General features: G+C 37.9%; 2 protein-coding genes across 5 annotated transcripts in view; one reads left to right on the top strand and one right to left on the bottom strand.

Moving 5' to 3' along the window:
* The window catches only part of Flo2 (flotillin-2), a 176,078-nt gene that overhangs the window by 26,506 nt on the left and 133,096 nt on the right, over positions 1 to 16,476 (top strand). The gene's annotated exons all lie outside the window — the stretch shown is intronic.
* On the bottom strand, positions 8,672 to 15,382 carry LOC143358621 (glucose dehydrogenase [FAD, quinone]-like). Of its 2 annotated transcripts, none has more exons than XM_076795907.1 (4): positions 14,862 to 15,068; positions 12,010 to 12,234; positions 11,076 to 11,389; positions 8,672 to 10,382 (listed from the first exon to the last, which is right to left on the bottom strand). In XM_076795907.1, exons 2-4 carry the CDS (start codon positions 12,145 to 12,147, stop codon positions 8,969 to 8,971), a joined length of 1,866 nt encoding a protein of 621 aa, XP_076652022.1. In that variant the 5' UTR covers positions 12,148 to 12,234; positions 14,862 to 15,068; the 3' UTR covers positions 8,672 to 8,968. The 2 variants fall into 2 exon arrangements, with proteins under 2 accessions (XP_076652022.1, XP_076652021.1); XM_076795906.1 differs by lacking the exon at positions 14,862 to 15,068 and adding an exon at positions 15,079 to 15,382 and having other exon boundaries at positions 8,673 to 10,382.

Raw genomic sequence — 16,476 nt, forward strand, 5'->3', positions numbered from 1 at the left:
TTCCTCTTAAATACTTTTAATACTTCCATTGAAATGATAAAATCTGCAGTTTAGTAATTACAATACAGGCAGAGTGGCCAGGTTAAGATTTGTCACATAATGAAAGACAAATAATATTAATATAATAAAAATGTTTTGTTGCATTCCGCAGAAATACAATATGGTTTTGAAAAATTACTTGGTTGACAAGTTACAAGTTTTGCACGTCACCTTAGTTATTATTTATAAATTTTTCACCTGATAGCTTTGTGCAGCTTTGAACAATTTGAATAATTATAGGTATGCACCTGTAAGGCCAATGCCTGGCCATGAACGTGTCGACAGATTATGGTTTTTCGTTCGACAATCTTTAAACAACACGTGGAAGAAAGTGTTCTTAACATTCTCTCGTTTTCGAAGAGCCATTCTTCCGGTTATTGCTGAAACATAAATTCTCGTTCGACGCGCAGCTAATATAAATGGTAATGAGGAAACTCATGCTCGTCCTAACAGAACAAATTTACACCTCGAACAAGATGACGATGGTATAACTAGTGCAAATAAAAGCGTATTAACTATTTACTAACATCGTACGTATCTACAAATTGTGTCAGTTGGGACAGAAAGTGAAAATGTCTCCCGTCATTTACGGTTGCATGAAAAAGCTATTTAACAGAAAGTTACATCATTTTAAAGGATTGGTGTAATGCAAGAAACAACTTCTTGTATTGCAATAATCAATTTTATGTGTCAGAATCGCTGGCCCCGGGCGTTTAATTTTTCAATTTGTTGAAATTATAAAGGTGTTTCTATGCTAAATGATTAAATAAATATTTAATAATAATGTACTCATAATTTAATAATTATTACAAAATTATTTTAAAAATGTGTTTCTATACTTTTTCTATGACGTTTCAACAATTAATGTTTCTGATACTTGTTTTAATGTTGCCGATCAGTTATTTAATCTTTCGTAGAACTAGAAATGATCAGGAATTTCATCAACCACGTTTTAATGTAAAATAAGAATATTTCGAGAAGATTTTCGGTTCGTCAAGGTGTAAGAGAACCTATTGAAAAGAACCATAGTTCGTAATGCGGCAGAGATGATGCCAAAGTGGCTACGTGACCATTGTCACGTTGAAAAATGGGAATGACGTTCGACATGATTACCCACGTACGAATAACAAGTGGGTTAGGAGAAAGGAAGAAGAGATCTATTAGAGCCGACTCGGATGTTTAAACACGTTTCGTCATTTCGAACGTGCGGTCTCGGAGCGCGATCTCCTGAAATTCCAAAGTGGGAAAATAGTAGAGGAAGAGTACAGAAGGAAGGGTCACAGATTTTATCCGCCATTTTCTTCTTATGCTATGAAAATGTTCTGTACAAAACAGATACAATATATCGTCTGTTTCAAAGCAAAATTTACTAGTTAACAAAATTATAATTTCTTAGGAGATTATTTATGCTCGATTATTTCTGAGACAATGCATTTTGGAAGAAAATATTTCAGAGAAAAATTTTTAAGGTGTTGAAGTTTCTATCGACCGGTCATAACCGTTTGACCTTGACTTGGCGGGTCAAGGGCACGACACAGCAAATGGAACACCTCATTCTTATCATGCAACGATAAAGCTGATAGCAAGACGTTTCCGAAACACTACTTGTTTCTCTTTTTCCGTGGAAATTGCAGTTTCCATTCGATATAAGACGACGGCTCGGGACGGCTTTCGACGTATTGCGAATTAGGGTACCTACTCGGCTGGACATTGTTCTTGAGTGGGCCGAGAGGTCACGGGTCCCATAAAACTTATCATAGGACCTCAATTGAATCACCTGAAAAATTCAAATGACTGTTAGACGACAGTAATAGGGTGAGGAACCCAATTAATGTGAGGATACCAATTACTGAGCCTACATTAATTAATACTTACTTTTAAAGGATACAAAATATTAAAAAAGAGATATCTAACATATATTAATTGATTTTAATGAAAAAATAGGAAATAATAATATTAAAATGATAAAATTGAAAAAATAAAATTTTTTTAATAAATTAAACGATAACATTTAAATGATAATATTTAATATTCATTAGGCTTTAAAAATAAGTATAATTAATATAGGCACAATAATTGGTACCCCCACGGTAATTGGGTCCCTTACCCCAATCTCCTCGCATACGTGGGATGTCGTTCGTCGCTGCTAAATAAATTAATGTAGCGGCGATTAGGTTATACAAAAATTAGATCTCTTTAGCGAGACATCGGTGAATTTACGATACAATGAAGAGAGGGTATCATGAACGTTATTTTTCCGTTTAATATGAATTACGTTCATTCACTGGTCATCCTGCCTACTCGAGGGAAATGCGAAAGAATTGATTTCGTGAAAGCTGAAAGCCAGACCACCCTTAAGATTCATTGTCGGTCGAATGAAATGGAACACCGCCAGAAGCAGCCGCGTGTTACACGCGTACGCGTACGAGTATTATGCGTAATCGCTGACGAGTTGCACGCGCGGCAACCTGTCGCGCAAACCGGATATAATTGAGGCTAGGAAACAGGATCAAATCGAAGAACAAACGACCAGCTGGTCGTTACTTCACCGCGTTTCCAGACCGTTGACCCGATCCACGCTCGACAACAGATTTACAACGCGCGATTTAACTTTTCCGGTAAATTGCATTCCGCCGGCCGGCCAGCCGGCTGGACGACTACCCGCGATGCATTGCTGGCTCTTTGTCGCATCAGCAACAGTGGCACCGCTCTGTCACGGAGATCAGCTAGTATGCACTCGATGCTTTCGGAAAGTACAGTGAATTCTCGATATATGTCAACATCACGGGTCTTGCCAGCGTCATGTGTCGTCCACGTTACCAGGAAACATACAGTGGCCCCCCCCGCGGGGTATACACCACGGTAGTGGGGATAATTCCGCGACGTTTATCATCCAGGCCTTGGCGACATATATAGAGAAATCACTGTACCTCGACAGAGGGAGGATAAAATTGAAATTTATTACACGTAGAGCAAAATTTGAATGATGCTAAGACCCTTAAGGGGTTACAGTGAATCACAGTGACATTGGGACGGTTTCAAAAGGACAACTTTTTTAGTATTGGACAATAGAACTTGGATTTTTTTTTTTTGAGTAGTGGAACAATTAGTTTACTACGCGACGTGAAAACAAAATTTGAAAATATTGCAAGTACAGTGAATTCGGGATATAAGTCACCGAGGCCTGGATGATAAAAGTCGCGGCCCCATGAGGGACCAAGAAGTGGCCTCGATCGCCGAGGAGTGTAAACATAATACGGGACGGAACTTCTTTATTTTCCATTATGTTTTATGGGATTTTTGCCAACATATTCGTGGCTTTTTCTAATAAAAATGATACTAAATATGATATAATTCCGATGATATGTACTTGTGTAATGAACGAATAGTATCTTCTAACCGATGTATGACCCTAGGTAGACCCATGTTGTGGACATATATCGTGAAAACACTGTGCTATGCACACGTTATGTACATCATTTATGTTATGTTTAAATAACAATATGTGATATTTTAGAGAAATATCAATGAACTGATGAATTGTTTTGCACATTACCAAATATTAAATAATGAACTGTTTATCTGTACGGAAATAATTATAAGGAAAATTAGCATAACAAAATAATAGAACACTTTTTAATATTTCGAATAATGAAGATAACAATAGGCATAGTCATAAAATTATTCTGAATGCTTGAGGGTAATTAAAATCGCCTTTTATCAAAATATGAGTTAATACAATGATAGACATATTCGATTTGTTCGATCGAGCAATTTTGTGCCAGGGGTAGAAAAATTAATAAAAAAATTCTGGACGCTAGACAATAAAAATAAAGTGTATAAAGGTTACGAAAGTAACGAAGTCGAATTGTTCCAGAGCGCAACACGCGGCTTCTCAAAATAGCCGCATCATTTCCGTGTAGTTCAGGGTCTTTAACTTTCACTAATCTTCTGGAGATTCGCGTGCGTAAGGATTATATATTCTTGATCTAATCGAATCTCGGTAACAATGCCAGTACGCGGAATAATGCGATTCACGGTATGCGGATTTCGCTATCCCCTCGATCGTGAAATCGTTCCTGTTTCCTTTATCCGCGGGTATCCTACTCGAGGTGCAATTTCTCAGTCCATAAATTCTCGTGTGCCCCGATCCTTACAAACCGACGACCAGTCGGGAAATCTGTAGAAATTTGCAATAAATGCAACGCTGTTTTTCAAAACAAAACTTGCTCAACCTTTCACTTGCCATTGTTCCGTATAAGCAACGTGGACTCAACAATATTTCCAACTATATCTCACCCCTCAATTTTTAACAATAACACGTGTACTTTTGTACCAGATTAAACGAAGGTTAGGAAACGTTCCTGCATTTTAAAATATGAGTCCTCTTGCCTGTTGTGAAATGGAAAATAAGAACCGTGTCGCTGGATAGAGATTTGCATAACAAAGTCCACGAAAAAGTATAAACATTGTTGATAAAATTTTTAACTATATGCTTTTTATCGCTGTAGTGTAAAAAAATTATTAAAAATTTTCCAACATTATTCGAGGTTATCGAGTTGCTCGAATATCGGCCAAACTAAAAAATTATTTGATCACGTAAACCGTCACTTTTTGTTAACAAAATATTTTTTCATATGTGAAAGTAGGTTCAGAAATATTCCCGTATTTTTGTTGTAGCGAAAATAATTGTTGAACAAACATCGACAAGATTAAAAATGTTTTTTCAAAAATTAAAAAATTGTATTACTCTTAGCGTTAACAACCTTTACCCATCGAAAACAGCTGCGAATCGCATTAAAGTTTAAAAATCTGCAGTCTACTTGTCACCGTAACAAAAGGGACAGAATTATGCTCGCGTAACGCTAATTTTCTAATCAACGTCGGAAGACAAAGATTAAGTAGGCTGTGGGTATGCAAACGCATGTTCCCGTACTTTGTGCGACGAAACTAGTAATTATTACTCAATCTAATAGCGAGAGAACTATTATATTTTTGTCACGATTCTCCAACGTAACAGACGAAGAACATTTCCGTAAATGGGTGAGAAAATTACTTTGGGAACCCATGTGCTGGGAATAGATGAATGCAACCAGAATTTTCACTATGTCTCTAATTTCCGGAAAAATATATTTTCCCTGTTTCAACAACGATACTGTTGCAATTTAAACAAAGCTATTAAAGAAACTTGACAGCATTTGTCGCTAAAATATCAATTAAAAAATTATTTTCAATATGCATTTCCCGAATTCTTGCCTTTTGTTTTTAAATGTGAATTGAGAATTTCTTATAGTCATCCTTCCTTTTACTGCGTTAAAAAAAAATTATTCCAATTTCTAATATTATTCGGCGTTTTCTATTAACGAAATCTGTTGGCTGTGTAATTCTCTAATCGCGATGGAATTATTAAATTTTCGTCGGGGGGCTGTCCAGTATGACGAGAAAACGTGTGTAAACGACGATCGAACAAAAAAAAAAAATCAGTTTAGGAAGAGGAGCGCCGCGAGCAGGATGTGATGGATGGGACGAGGAAGCGGAAATGCCGTGGAAAAGTGCACGTGAGAATCGGTATCCCGTAACGAGAGTTTTGGCACGAAACCTCTTACGTAAAGCGGCGCGGCGGTTGTTTGCTCGCGAAACGAAAGTCCCGTCGCGATCTCCGCTTTCGAGATCGTCTGCCTCGTTCTTGCAACCCGTAACAAGTCGCAGACCATCGATCTTCCCGGCGATATCGAATTTGTAGATCCCCCGGCCGGCCATTGATTCAGAGCGTCAACGGGGAACGCATCATTGCTCGTCCTCAACAACCGGCTTTCAGTTTCAATTTTGAAGTTGTACTCTCGACAGTTTCAGTGTCGGCACGGATAAAACGAGCCGTGTAACAAAAATATTTTTTCATTTTTTTTTTTTCGAAAAAATACAGGAAGCAAGTGAAAAATAATGCTAGGAGAAAATTCGTCGGATGCATCCCCTAAAATAATGCAACTCTGTTGGGAAACTCCATAAAATCGAAAACAACAGGTACAATTGACCAGGGTTATTCTTTTTTTACCAGATTTGAAAATGAATTTTTAGTACAGTCTATTAACACTAATCCTACCACGTTCAAAATGACCGGTCTCCTATTTCACAATTACTGAAATTATAAAAACGTTTTCGTAGGAAATTACTGAATTGACTTATTCATTTAAGTAGATATTATAATGAAAATCGTACAAAGTTTAAATAAATTCAATCTTCTCCCTTCTATAAGACGTTTCACTTTTATGTTTTGTGCTTTGTAGGTTTAGTGTTAAGTGACTCTTTTATTACAATCTACGAGGTGTGAGGACGTTACGAAAATCGTTGTTGTAGTGCGACTTCAATGATCATTCGTGTTGTACTAACTCCATGTTCAATTTAACCACTTGACGTAGAAAGACGTCTCAGACACGTCCTGTGCATCGCACAGGGTGTAAAGAAATGATTGGTCTTGGCTGCTTGCAAAATTGCCCTTTACCTTGAATTTCAAGGTCAAACTTTTTGTTACTGTCCGTGGCGCGTATAATGGAATACAATAAAAATTTTGACCTTGATCTTCAAGGTCAAGAAAAATCTTGCGGCAACTTTTTTTACACTCGTTTCATAAACATTTCTTTACAGCTATGTCGAGGCTGGGACGACATTTAACAGGTGTTTAAAAAATTCCAGAGTGCAAAGGGTCAACGGAAAATACTACCAATAACGTGTTTATTATTTCAAATAAACCAATATTATTTTTATTTTCGAAAATGGTATTGAAAATAACAGTGCGAAAGGAATTATTATTATTTTCATTTGAAATAAAATTTTGCCCAGGTCTGCCGTAGACCGCGCGAATGGAAAATAGGCAACGGATGGATTTGTTATTGTCCATAAAATGGAAATTTGAGAGGAAATGAATTCTGGATCGTATTACGCTGCATACAAGATGTCTGCGAAGGTGGTCTTTACACGGTCGTTACACGAAATAAAATCGTGACATTAGAAAGCTCTTCTGGAAGTTCGTTTCGAAGCGAAGACGCACCCTCAGGCAAGTCCCGGACATTGAAATCACCGAGGAAGTCGTGCATAGCGTGAGATACCGCCGCGCATACACGCATCCAGTGAAAATCTTTGATTCCTTTATGGCTGCGAGATTGCCGACTTTTTACATGTTCGGAATGTTGCTCCGCTCGCGTGGTCGGAGATCCGATCGAGATAATAAACGAAACGGCAACTTTCAAAACACATTTTTATTATTTATAACATCGTTCGGCGAAAATACAAAAGTTCCTGCGACGCATGGCACGGTTACGTTATTGTATGTACAGTGGCTTTGTGCTCGATTGTTGCTTCGATATTCGACTTCTTTACACTTTGCAACAACAATCTTGAATACATATACAATGGAAATTTCTTAAACGTTTTCAGTAACTCATACATTCGTTCATTGGAAGTTTCTGCATTTGCTTGTACGAATTACACCGGTGTGTTTTTATTAATATTCTATGCTTAAGTGGAGTTAAATTTTCGGATAAAATTTAATCGGATTTTCATGGAAACGTTTTTACATTTTCTGTGCAAATTCAACTGAATTTTCCATTACAAATTCATCAGAATTATTGTACAAATCTGTTACAATCTCATCAGAATTATTATATAAAATACTGAAATATTCAGGCAATATTTTATACCAAGATTAAACTAATTTTTAGCATGGAGTTTAATCAAAATTTTAAAAGAATTTTAGAACAACAGACAATCAAGATATAAATACTTGTTGTGCCATATAAAAATTTGTTATATATTTTTGAAATGCAAACATCTCAACTTTGTAAATTAAAACAAAGTAATAGATATTAAAATTTTAAAAATGGAACATAAAAATTTGTCGTGCTTTATTTTTATTTGGAAAGTATGCGAACTAATGTATGAAATGTCATTTTTATTTTTGGTGTGAGTTATCAATAATTTTGATATGATATCAATAATTCTGATCAATACCTAACCCAGTATGATAGTAATAACATCAATGATTTTTCTTTATAACTAGCTGCACTCATAAATTTACGATATATACATCATTAATGAATACATCATAACATATTATATCATTAATCAATGGTATAGAGTAACAAAACATTGATCCCTAAAAGAATCAACTTTACATCTACGTGTCTCGTTTAAAGTGATTGTCTAAATTATGATCGTACAGTGGAAAATAAATTAATTTTATCGCTCACTTGCACTTTTATCGCATACACACTTGCAATACAAAACTTACAAAATTTTTTATTTCATTTTAACACTAACTACCGTCAGTTGCCTAACAGTCCTTCAAGAATAAAAAATTGGTAATGAAAAATTATTTAAGAAATGATTCATCAACGATTTCATTATCATAATTATTTAATAACTTTTCTTGAAACTGTTACTTGAAAGAAAATTATTAAGCTGCGGGTGATTCATTAAGAGGTGTGGGATTTGAATTTCGCGCCATTTTCGTCGCGTGTTCTTCAATACCACAGGTTACCGACACCTGCGTTCTATTAGCGCGGGAAATTCAAAAGGTAACATTATGCGATCCATTGCTAGATCCGCTTTGTTACTATGAAAAGAAACATATTCATTTGTATAATACTGTTTGCCATAAACAATTCTTATCCTATCCATATGTTGATACGTAGTAGTTTTAGAAATTTTGAAATGGAGGTTTGGGGCTTTTCAAAAACCCCGAAAACTTTTTGAAAATGACATGAAAAAAATATTGATATACAAGAGAACGTAATTGAAAACGACAGTGAATATGTGAACATTATTATCCTACACTCGAAGTAGCGTCAGGCAACGACACGTTGTGTGAGACGACCTAGCCACTAGAAAACAATTGTACGCAAAAATTCAAAACAATGAACTCGCACAACTGTACTCATCTCCCAACATACCTTCTTTTCCTATACAACCAGTCCTCCTTGATAATATCACTCGCCTTCTCACCAATCATGATTACCGGTGCGTTAGGGTTACCACTGATAATCGTGGGCATGATAGAAGCGTCAGCCACCCTCAGTCCTTTGACACCATAAACCCTCAACCTAGGATCCACCACAGCAGTAGGATCAGTCTTCGGTCCCATTTTGCAGGTCCCAGTGGGATGATAAATAGTAAAAGTAAAATGTCTAATACAGCACTCCCAATAATCGTAAGTGTCAAACGGATACCGTTGACAACCCGGCATGGGGATAGTGTGCGGCCTTGAATGGAACCTTTGAAACGCCGTGGTGTTCGAAATCTGCATGGCAATCCTGATACCTTCGACCAGGACATCCATGTCCTCTTTGTGCGTGAAGTAGTTAGGATTGATGTCCGGATAAACAAACGGATTTTTACTCTTGAGCCTCACCCAGCCAGAGCTTTTGGGTCTGAGGAGCAACGGCAGAATGGACCAGGTCTCGGAGTTTTGCAGAGGCTTGTACATGACGTTGTAAACTTTGTCTCTCAACCCCAAGATCTTCTTGATCTGTTCGTCACCGTCAGAGCTGACCGAGCTGGGCGCAAAATGAAACTGGATATCCGGGAAATCCCCTGAGGGATCGGCGTATTTCGAATTTACGAAGGCCAGAGCCTCTATGCCGGAACTGGTCATCGGGCCCCGTTCGTTCAGGATGTAGTCCATCATCACTGGGACCGTTTGATAGCGGTCTCTCTTCACGCTGAACGGTCCGTTCACGAGGAACGTCAACCCACCGAGCCCGGCGTGGTCCTGTAGGTTGTCCCCGACTCTCAGATCTGATATCACCGGGATATCGAACTCTGCCAGGTGCTCCTTAGGCCCGATACCGGATAGCATCAGCAGCTGGGGCGTGTTGATTGTCCCGGCGGATACTACCACCTCTCGACGGACTCTTATGGTCTCTAGGCGACCGTCGCGGACCATCTCCACCCCCGTGGCTCTCTTGTCGGCGTTGAACAGCACCCTCAGAACGTGCGAGTACATCGCTATGTGTAGGTTCGGTCTGTTCCTCACCGGCCTCAGAAAAGCCTTCGCTGTTGAACAACGGCTGCCGCGGCGGATCGTTGATTGTGTCAGCATGAAGCCGGTTTGATTAGCGCCGTTTATATCGCGGTTCTCGTAGCCCAGTTCTTGCCCGGCTTGGAGGAAGGCGATGGACATAGGAGACCGCCATGGGGATTCTTGAACAGTCAGGTAGCCGCCGGTGGCGTGGTATGGGGTTCTCGACAGGTACGGGTTCCGGTTGTCCTCGGATTTTAGGAAGTAAGGCAGCACGTCAGCATAACTCCACCCAACGTTGCCTAGCGCTGCCCAGTTGTCGTAGTCCCGTCTGGAAGCGTTTGCAGTGGTTTATATTTTGGTAAAATCGGACTGGCATGTGGGCGTATTTTGATGGATGAGAGACATTCCTGGCCAACATGGTGGCACATGTGTGCTATATTTAATTTCTCGGAGGATACATAGAACCATAGCCGCTCTTGCGCTACTCTAGACTTATGCTTAGGATTGTTATCTCCATAAAAACTTTTTGTACAGCTCCCAAATTTTCATTACAGGCACAGACAAAAAACATAAAAATCGTGCCTTTTACTTTCTTCTTTGAGTCCAGTAGCAATTTTTAAAAAATTCTATTTACACACTACCTAGCAAATTCTAACATCTACAAAAAGCCTAAGCTGACTGGTCTAATAATATTTTACATACATATAACAGTCTTAAGGGGTACAGTGTTTACTCTATATATGTCCGAAATGCCTAGCCGATAAATGTCCCAGAACTATGGGTAGATGACGAACCGAGGCCTCTAGAACTTCGCAGTCCTTCGTCATGGATCAAAGAATAGTATCTCCTGGCCGATATTAGTCCCTGGCTAGACCTGTGTTTTGGACATATATCGAGTAAACCCTGTATTTAAGAAACAGCTAATCCGTTAGGGGGTACGTGAAGAGCGAGGACTGAGGATCACTGCGCGAAATGATACGAAATAATATAAGAATGGTAATTGCAGCCTGTGTAAAATTACCGATTACCCCGAACATAAACCATAGCGTTCAACACGCTACTGCCGCCAAGGACTTTACCGCGAGGCCAGTTACACCTGTCGCCGTTCATAGCAAGACAGTAAGCGGATGTCGTCGGTGGTGACGTTTGGTATTTCCAATCAAAGTCCGTGAGCTGAGAGTATCCAGCCAAAATCGGGACGTCCGTAACTTCATTTTCGTCGCTGCCAGCTTCCAAAAGTAGCACCGTCCAATTCGACACCTCGGATAACCTCGACGCAATCACCGCCCCTGCGCTTCCACTTCCCACTACTATAAAGTCATATGTCCTTAGTAACTGTAACAACAAATTACAATAATTAATCTGCATTCCTCACGAATGAAAAAACAAATGTATTTAAACTGGCTGAAAATAAGATGTTCTGCTAGTATTAATGGTAAGAGATCTACTTTATCGACAGTGGGTACATTTTGGAAAGTATGGTTTTACGCAATTTGTATGCAGCTCATTAATATCTGTATCTTTTATAATTCCACGAGAATACATACTGTACGTACATATATATTTGCACATTTAATATTTTGCAAATAGTAACACAAGATTGAATTTTTTTGAAATTGACACTATAGTGTTGACACAGGCAATAACAAAACTTAATGTTACACGTTATATGCAAATTACAGTATAATTTAAACGAATGTAACCGAACTACTTTGTAATTATTATTTATGTATGTATTCAATACTGCACAAGTCTTAAGTGGTTAATGAATCAGTGCATTATCGCGAACATAACACACGATTCATAAATTGTTGCGAAAAGAACCGACAAGAAAATATATGCAGAGAACATGTAACATATTCAGCCACTTTTCCTTAATGTAAAATATGCAAATGATATTTGCATAAATAACTACGTCTGCTGGTAGTATTATAGAATGGAATTTTTAATCAAACCTGGCGAGCGTTTGTCGGATGAGTCTCCGGATCGGCCTGTCTGTATCGAAACACTGACAAGCCGATAGCCAGGAGAGGGATTAGGCTAAATCCGAGGAGCGAAGTGGTGCTGAGAACTGTGGTCAGCCCTATTGCCATTTCAGTTCAATTCTACCCGCAATCTCGTGCCATTCGAGAGCAGCGCGAATGTGCCTGATGAAATTGGGAAGGGCTGCGCAGAACAACCTGAAACATTTATCAAAATATTTTTCAGTTCTTCCAATTGCGCCTGTATTTTTACCATTTCAAGTTTCGCTTGCTCATTTTGAGTGAAGTAAAATGAACCGAAGTGAACTAAAATGGAACAAAACTAAAAGAGACGAATAAAAGACAAGGATCAACAAAAACGCGTATATGTACGTGAGAATTAATAAAAATGCAGGACTATTGTTAACAAAAATGATAAAAGTTTTCTGAACTTTTAAGACTTTTGAAACCAAAAAATTGACAAGAATATACAAGAATGAAGAAAGTGTAACAGACTGTACTGAACATGCAGCAAACTCTAGCGTCAGATCAACATAATCCAATAATGAGGAAAAAGAAAGGGAAACAAAAATCAACAAATGTTCCGCGACTTGGCCTAATTACATAATTTTATAACGCAAGAAAGTAACAGACAAATAAACTGAATAATATTTAGAAGTCATTGATGATTCAAAGTCTTTTCGCTTTGACATGCATTGCATGACAAGTACTTACGAGTGCAAGATCCGCACACAAACTGATCAGTACAATACTGAACGCTAAATTATGTACGACCTTCTTGTAGCATGCTATTTCCTTATCACAATAGAAATGACATATTGAGTGTAGGATAAATAATACTTCTTGAACGTCAAGTAAAATCTGTGCCCCTTGCGTTGAGTGATTATAGTGTGTCTACAGCATACTGAGAAATTATAGTCGGTTCTGCAGAGTATCCAAAGAATAAAAGGACATCGAATTATTTTTCCGGGTTTATACTGCTTCATTAATAAACTGAGATGGTGAACTATTAAAGAGTAATTATAATAGGTATCTACAATAAATTGATATTTTAATTGATGATTTTAAATAGATAATTATAAATTATACATAGAAATCATTTAAGAAATATTACAACGTTTTCAATGCATATTTATTATCATATATAAAATGAAACGTATCGATATAAAACGGAAAATTATTATAATTTGCATCTTCTTTAGACCATAAAGCAGAATTTTGTGTTACATTATTATGGTATGATACAGGATGAACCTGACTTGACGATTTTCAATAACACGTTTGTTTTTTACGATTAGAAAAAAATTAAAGAAAAATACTGTTTATAATAATTTGAAAAAATAAATATTATGGGAGTCGTTTTTCTCACGAACATTCCAAGGTCATTCGTTTTACTACAATGGCATTGAAGATTACATAAAGGTCATAGTATTCTAGGTCGTCGGACCAGTTTTAATCTCACAGATATAAATATTATGTCATGATGGTGAATACATTTTTTCCTATTATTCAAAACAAGTGATACACGTAAGGTAATTGACTTATGCTGTTTATCCTGAATGAAGCAAGGAAAATAATACTGTTTAAAGTCAAGCCTAATAGTACTAGATTATATGATATTATAATATTTTTAATATAATAAAAAACCTAGCGAAATCGAATAAAGATAATTCGTTAAAAATAATCGGTAGAATGTAACGTATAATTTTAATGATTCTAATAATCATGTGATATAATAATTAGTCAAAGATAAGATGCAGAAAAACAGTTATTAATAGTTAATAATTAACATCAAAAACTTAACAGCGTACTATTTTGTTTTTACAACTATAAAAAGCTTGTTTATTTATACATCATCGCTGCATATTATTCGATAGTATAATAGGCTGTTTAATTAAATATGAAAAATTTTATATTTATAGAATTTTACTTAAGCGTAAGCGTAAACAACACAATTACTTTTTCAATTTACTAATGTAAACTATTTAAGACCCAAGTAACAATATTACATATTAAATTATATTTCAATCAATTCGGATACAAATGCTACAATTACATTTTAACTGACAATTAGTTATGTCCCATCTTATTACAAAAATTATATTTGAAATTATTTATGTTTCAGGTAAGTCGTATATGATCCGCCATCATCGTTAAAGGCAAGCAAGGTATGGCACTGCAGTGAAATCACACATTTTCAGGACACCCGGTACGTGTAATTGTAGGTTATGGCTTTTATCGAACAATAGCGACATTCACAACGCGAATAGAAGAGTAAACTGTACAGTCGTTAAGCCAATTTCAAACAATTTAAACAAAACCACTGTCTCACAATTAGAAAGTTCGGCCGAAACGGAAGAACAGTTATTTGAAATGCATTGCGAGACGCCCTAATAAGATCGCGCTAGAATCTTCGAAAATCATAGAATGTTAATATTCATACTTTATTTCATTACTATAGACGATGTAGCAATTAAAAACCATGTAATTTACAAAAATTAATTGCGTCACTTTCACTTTAAAGTTATATAAAAAAGAGGCTATATCAAAGGCGTGCAGTTTCCTTTGAGAGAGTGAAAATCCATTATTATGAAATCGCGATGGAACGAGCACGAATACAATCATACCGGTTACATCATTTTTAGGAAGAGCAACACGCAGAATCTCGAGATTAATTAGTGCTCTTAATAGAGAGAACATTTCCTTGATTCAATTACACAGAACATTAGCGGAGACTTTGTCGAAAGTTACTGAAAATTACGAGCGTTATAAACAAGTGCGCGGCTCGAAGTTTTCGTTAGCGTTAGAATACAAATGAGTCTTACATTCCAGATGAAACGTTAGTCAATGTTACAATCAGAAGCCACGAGGCATTGGTTGACACTCATTGTCAGACTGTCATTGTCAGACTGTCAAGAGCCGCTCGGCGTGCGGTGGAAATTCGAATTTCCTGGCGACATGGGCGAGAGCGAATCGCAGCGTAGCACAAATAGCACACGAATTTTCGCGGTCACACATTTTCGGCCTACGCATCCTACTTACTGCACTTTCTCATGGCACTCAAACTTTCCCGCGTCACACAACCGCTTTTCTGTCCCCGGAGCTTTTCTCCTCGAGGCGCGACGGACGACGGACGACGAAGGATCGTCGATCCTATCGATCGTGTTCCACGCGAGGCGAAGCAGGAACCGAGCCTCGCCGAAACGAACTCTGTCGAACCGAGGCGAACCGATCGAACCGGTAACGTTGCGAGTTGCAACAGATCCGTGAAACGAAGCAAACCGCCGCGCCGGACTCCGACCGCGTTGCGGCGAGTGCGGAGAGTGAGAACCAGGCGAGAGGTACACTATGCTCACTCGCTATGCTGACTCCTCTCGGTGCCAACTCACCTACGAAAACCACCTGGCGACCCCATACCGCTCCTCTGTCCTCCATCTCCCAGTTTCTCTCCTGCGACGCTTCTTTTTGCCCCACGTATTTCTTTCTTATCCTCGCAAGATACATCACAGCCCCGCTCAAGAGTACAGCGGCGGACAAAAGAAAGTTGAAAATTTGGTCCCTCTATTGCGGTGTCACCCACACAAATTTATCAGCTGAGATTTCGAGGAGGGGCGTGGTGGGGAGGGAAAAGAAAAATTTTAATAATTACAGTCTTTGTTAGTTCTCGAGATGCGGGTTAGGTCTGCATTAGATTTATTGGGGAGGAGGAGCAGGAAGAGGGGTGGAGTCTCTCCCCCGCCCTAAAAAACGAATTAGGTCATTAGGAAAAGGTGGAGTTTGCTATAGTCATTAGTTCTTTGCGAATATCTAAAAAGACCAAGGCCGAGTGGTGGTAACATGTATAGGGAAAAGGTTGTCGAGAATGACCTTGAGAACATATTTCGGGGCCATTGAAATCTGTGAGGAATTTGAGGTTGCAACATACTAGTAAATATTTTTCTTATTTCTGACCTTGTGTGACCTTGAAAGTCGAATTCGTCTTGACACACGCTTTCATATTACATTAAAAGCATACAGTATTCCGTTCAAAATACTAGAGGTCACCTTCATTACTCGAAAAATAATGTAAATCTAAATGTAAGATATGCTGTATGTTCTTTCTTTTCCATATTTGAAAAATTCTTACTGTTTACGAGAAAAACACCCTGTATACGATAACATTTCTCAGAGCTATGATACGTTTGAAGTGAAGTATGTTACGCGGAGAAGATTTTCAGTTAGTCTTATTGGTGGCCAATGAGAGGGTGGGAGAATTGCACTCGTTTCTCGAGCTCCGCTCACTTGAACATTTATGCAAAACACCGAAGCCAAACTTAATACAGACCTAACACACATCCTCGCGTTACCGTGAAATACTTTTCTTTTACTTACGCAATTCAACCTGATCTGAAATACCTTTTACCGCTATTATCTGGAACTTGTTTTTTTAATGTTTTTTAT

This window comes from Halictus rubicundus, chromosome 11, assembly GCF_050948215.1.
Source record: "Halictus rubicundus isolate RS-2024b chromosome 11, iyHalRubi1_principal, whole genome shotgun sequence".
NCBI lineage: Eukaryota > Metazoa > Arthropoda > Insecta > Hymenoptera > Halictidae > Halictus > Halictus rubicundus.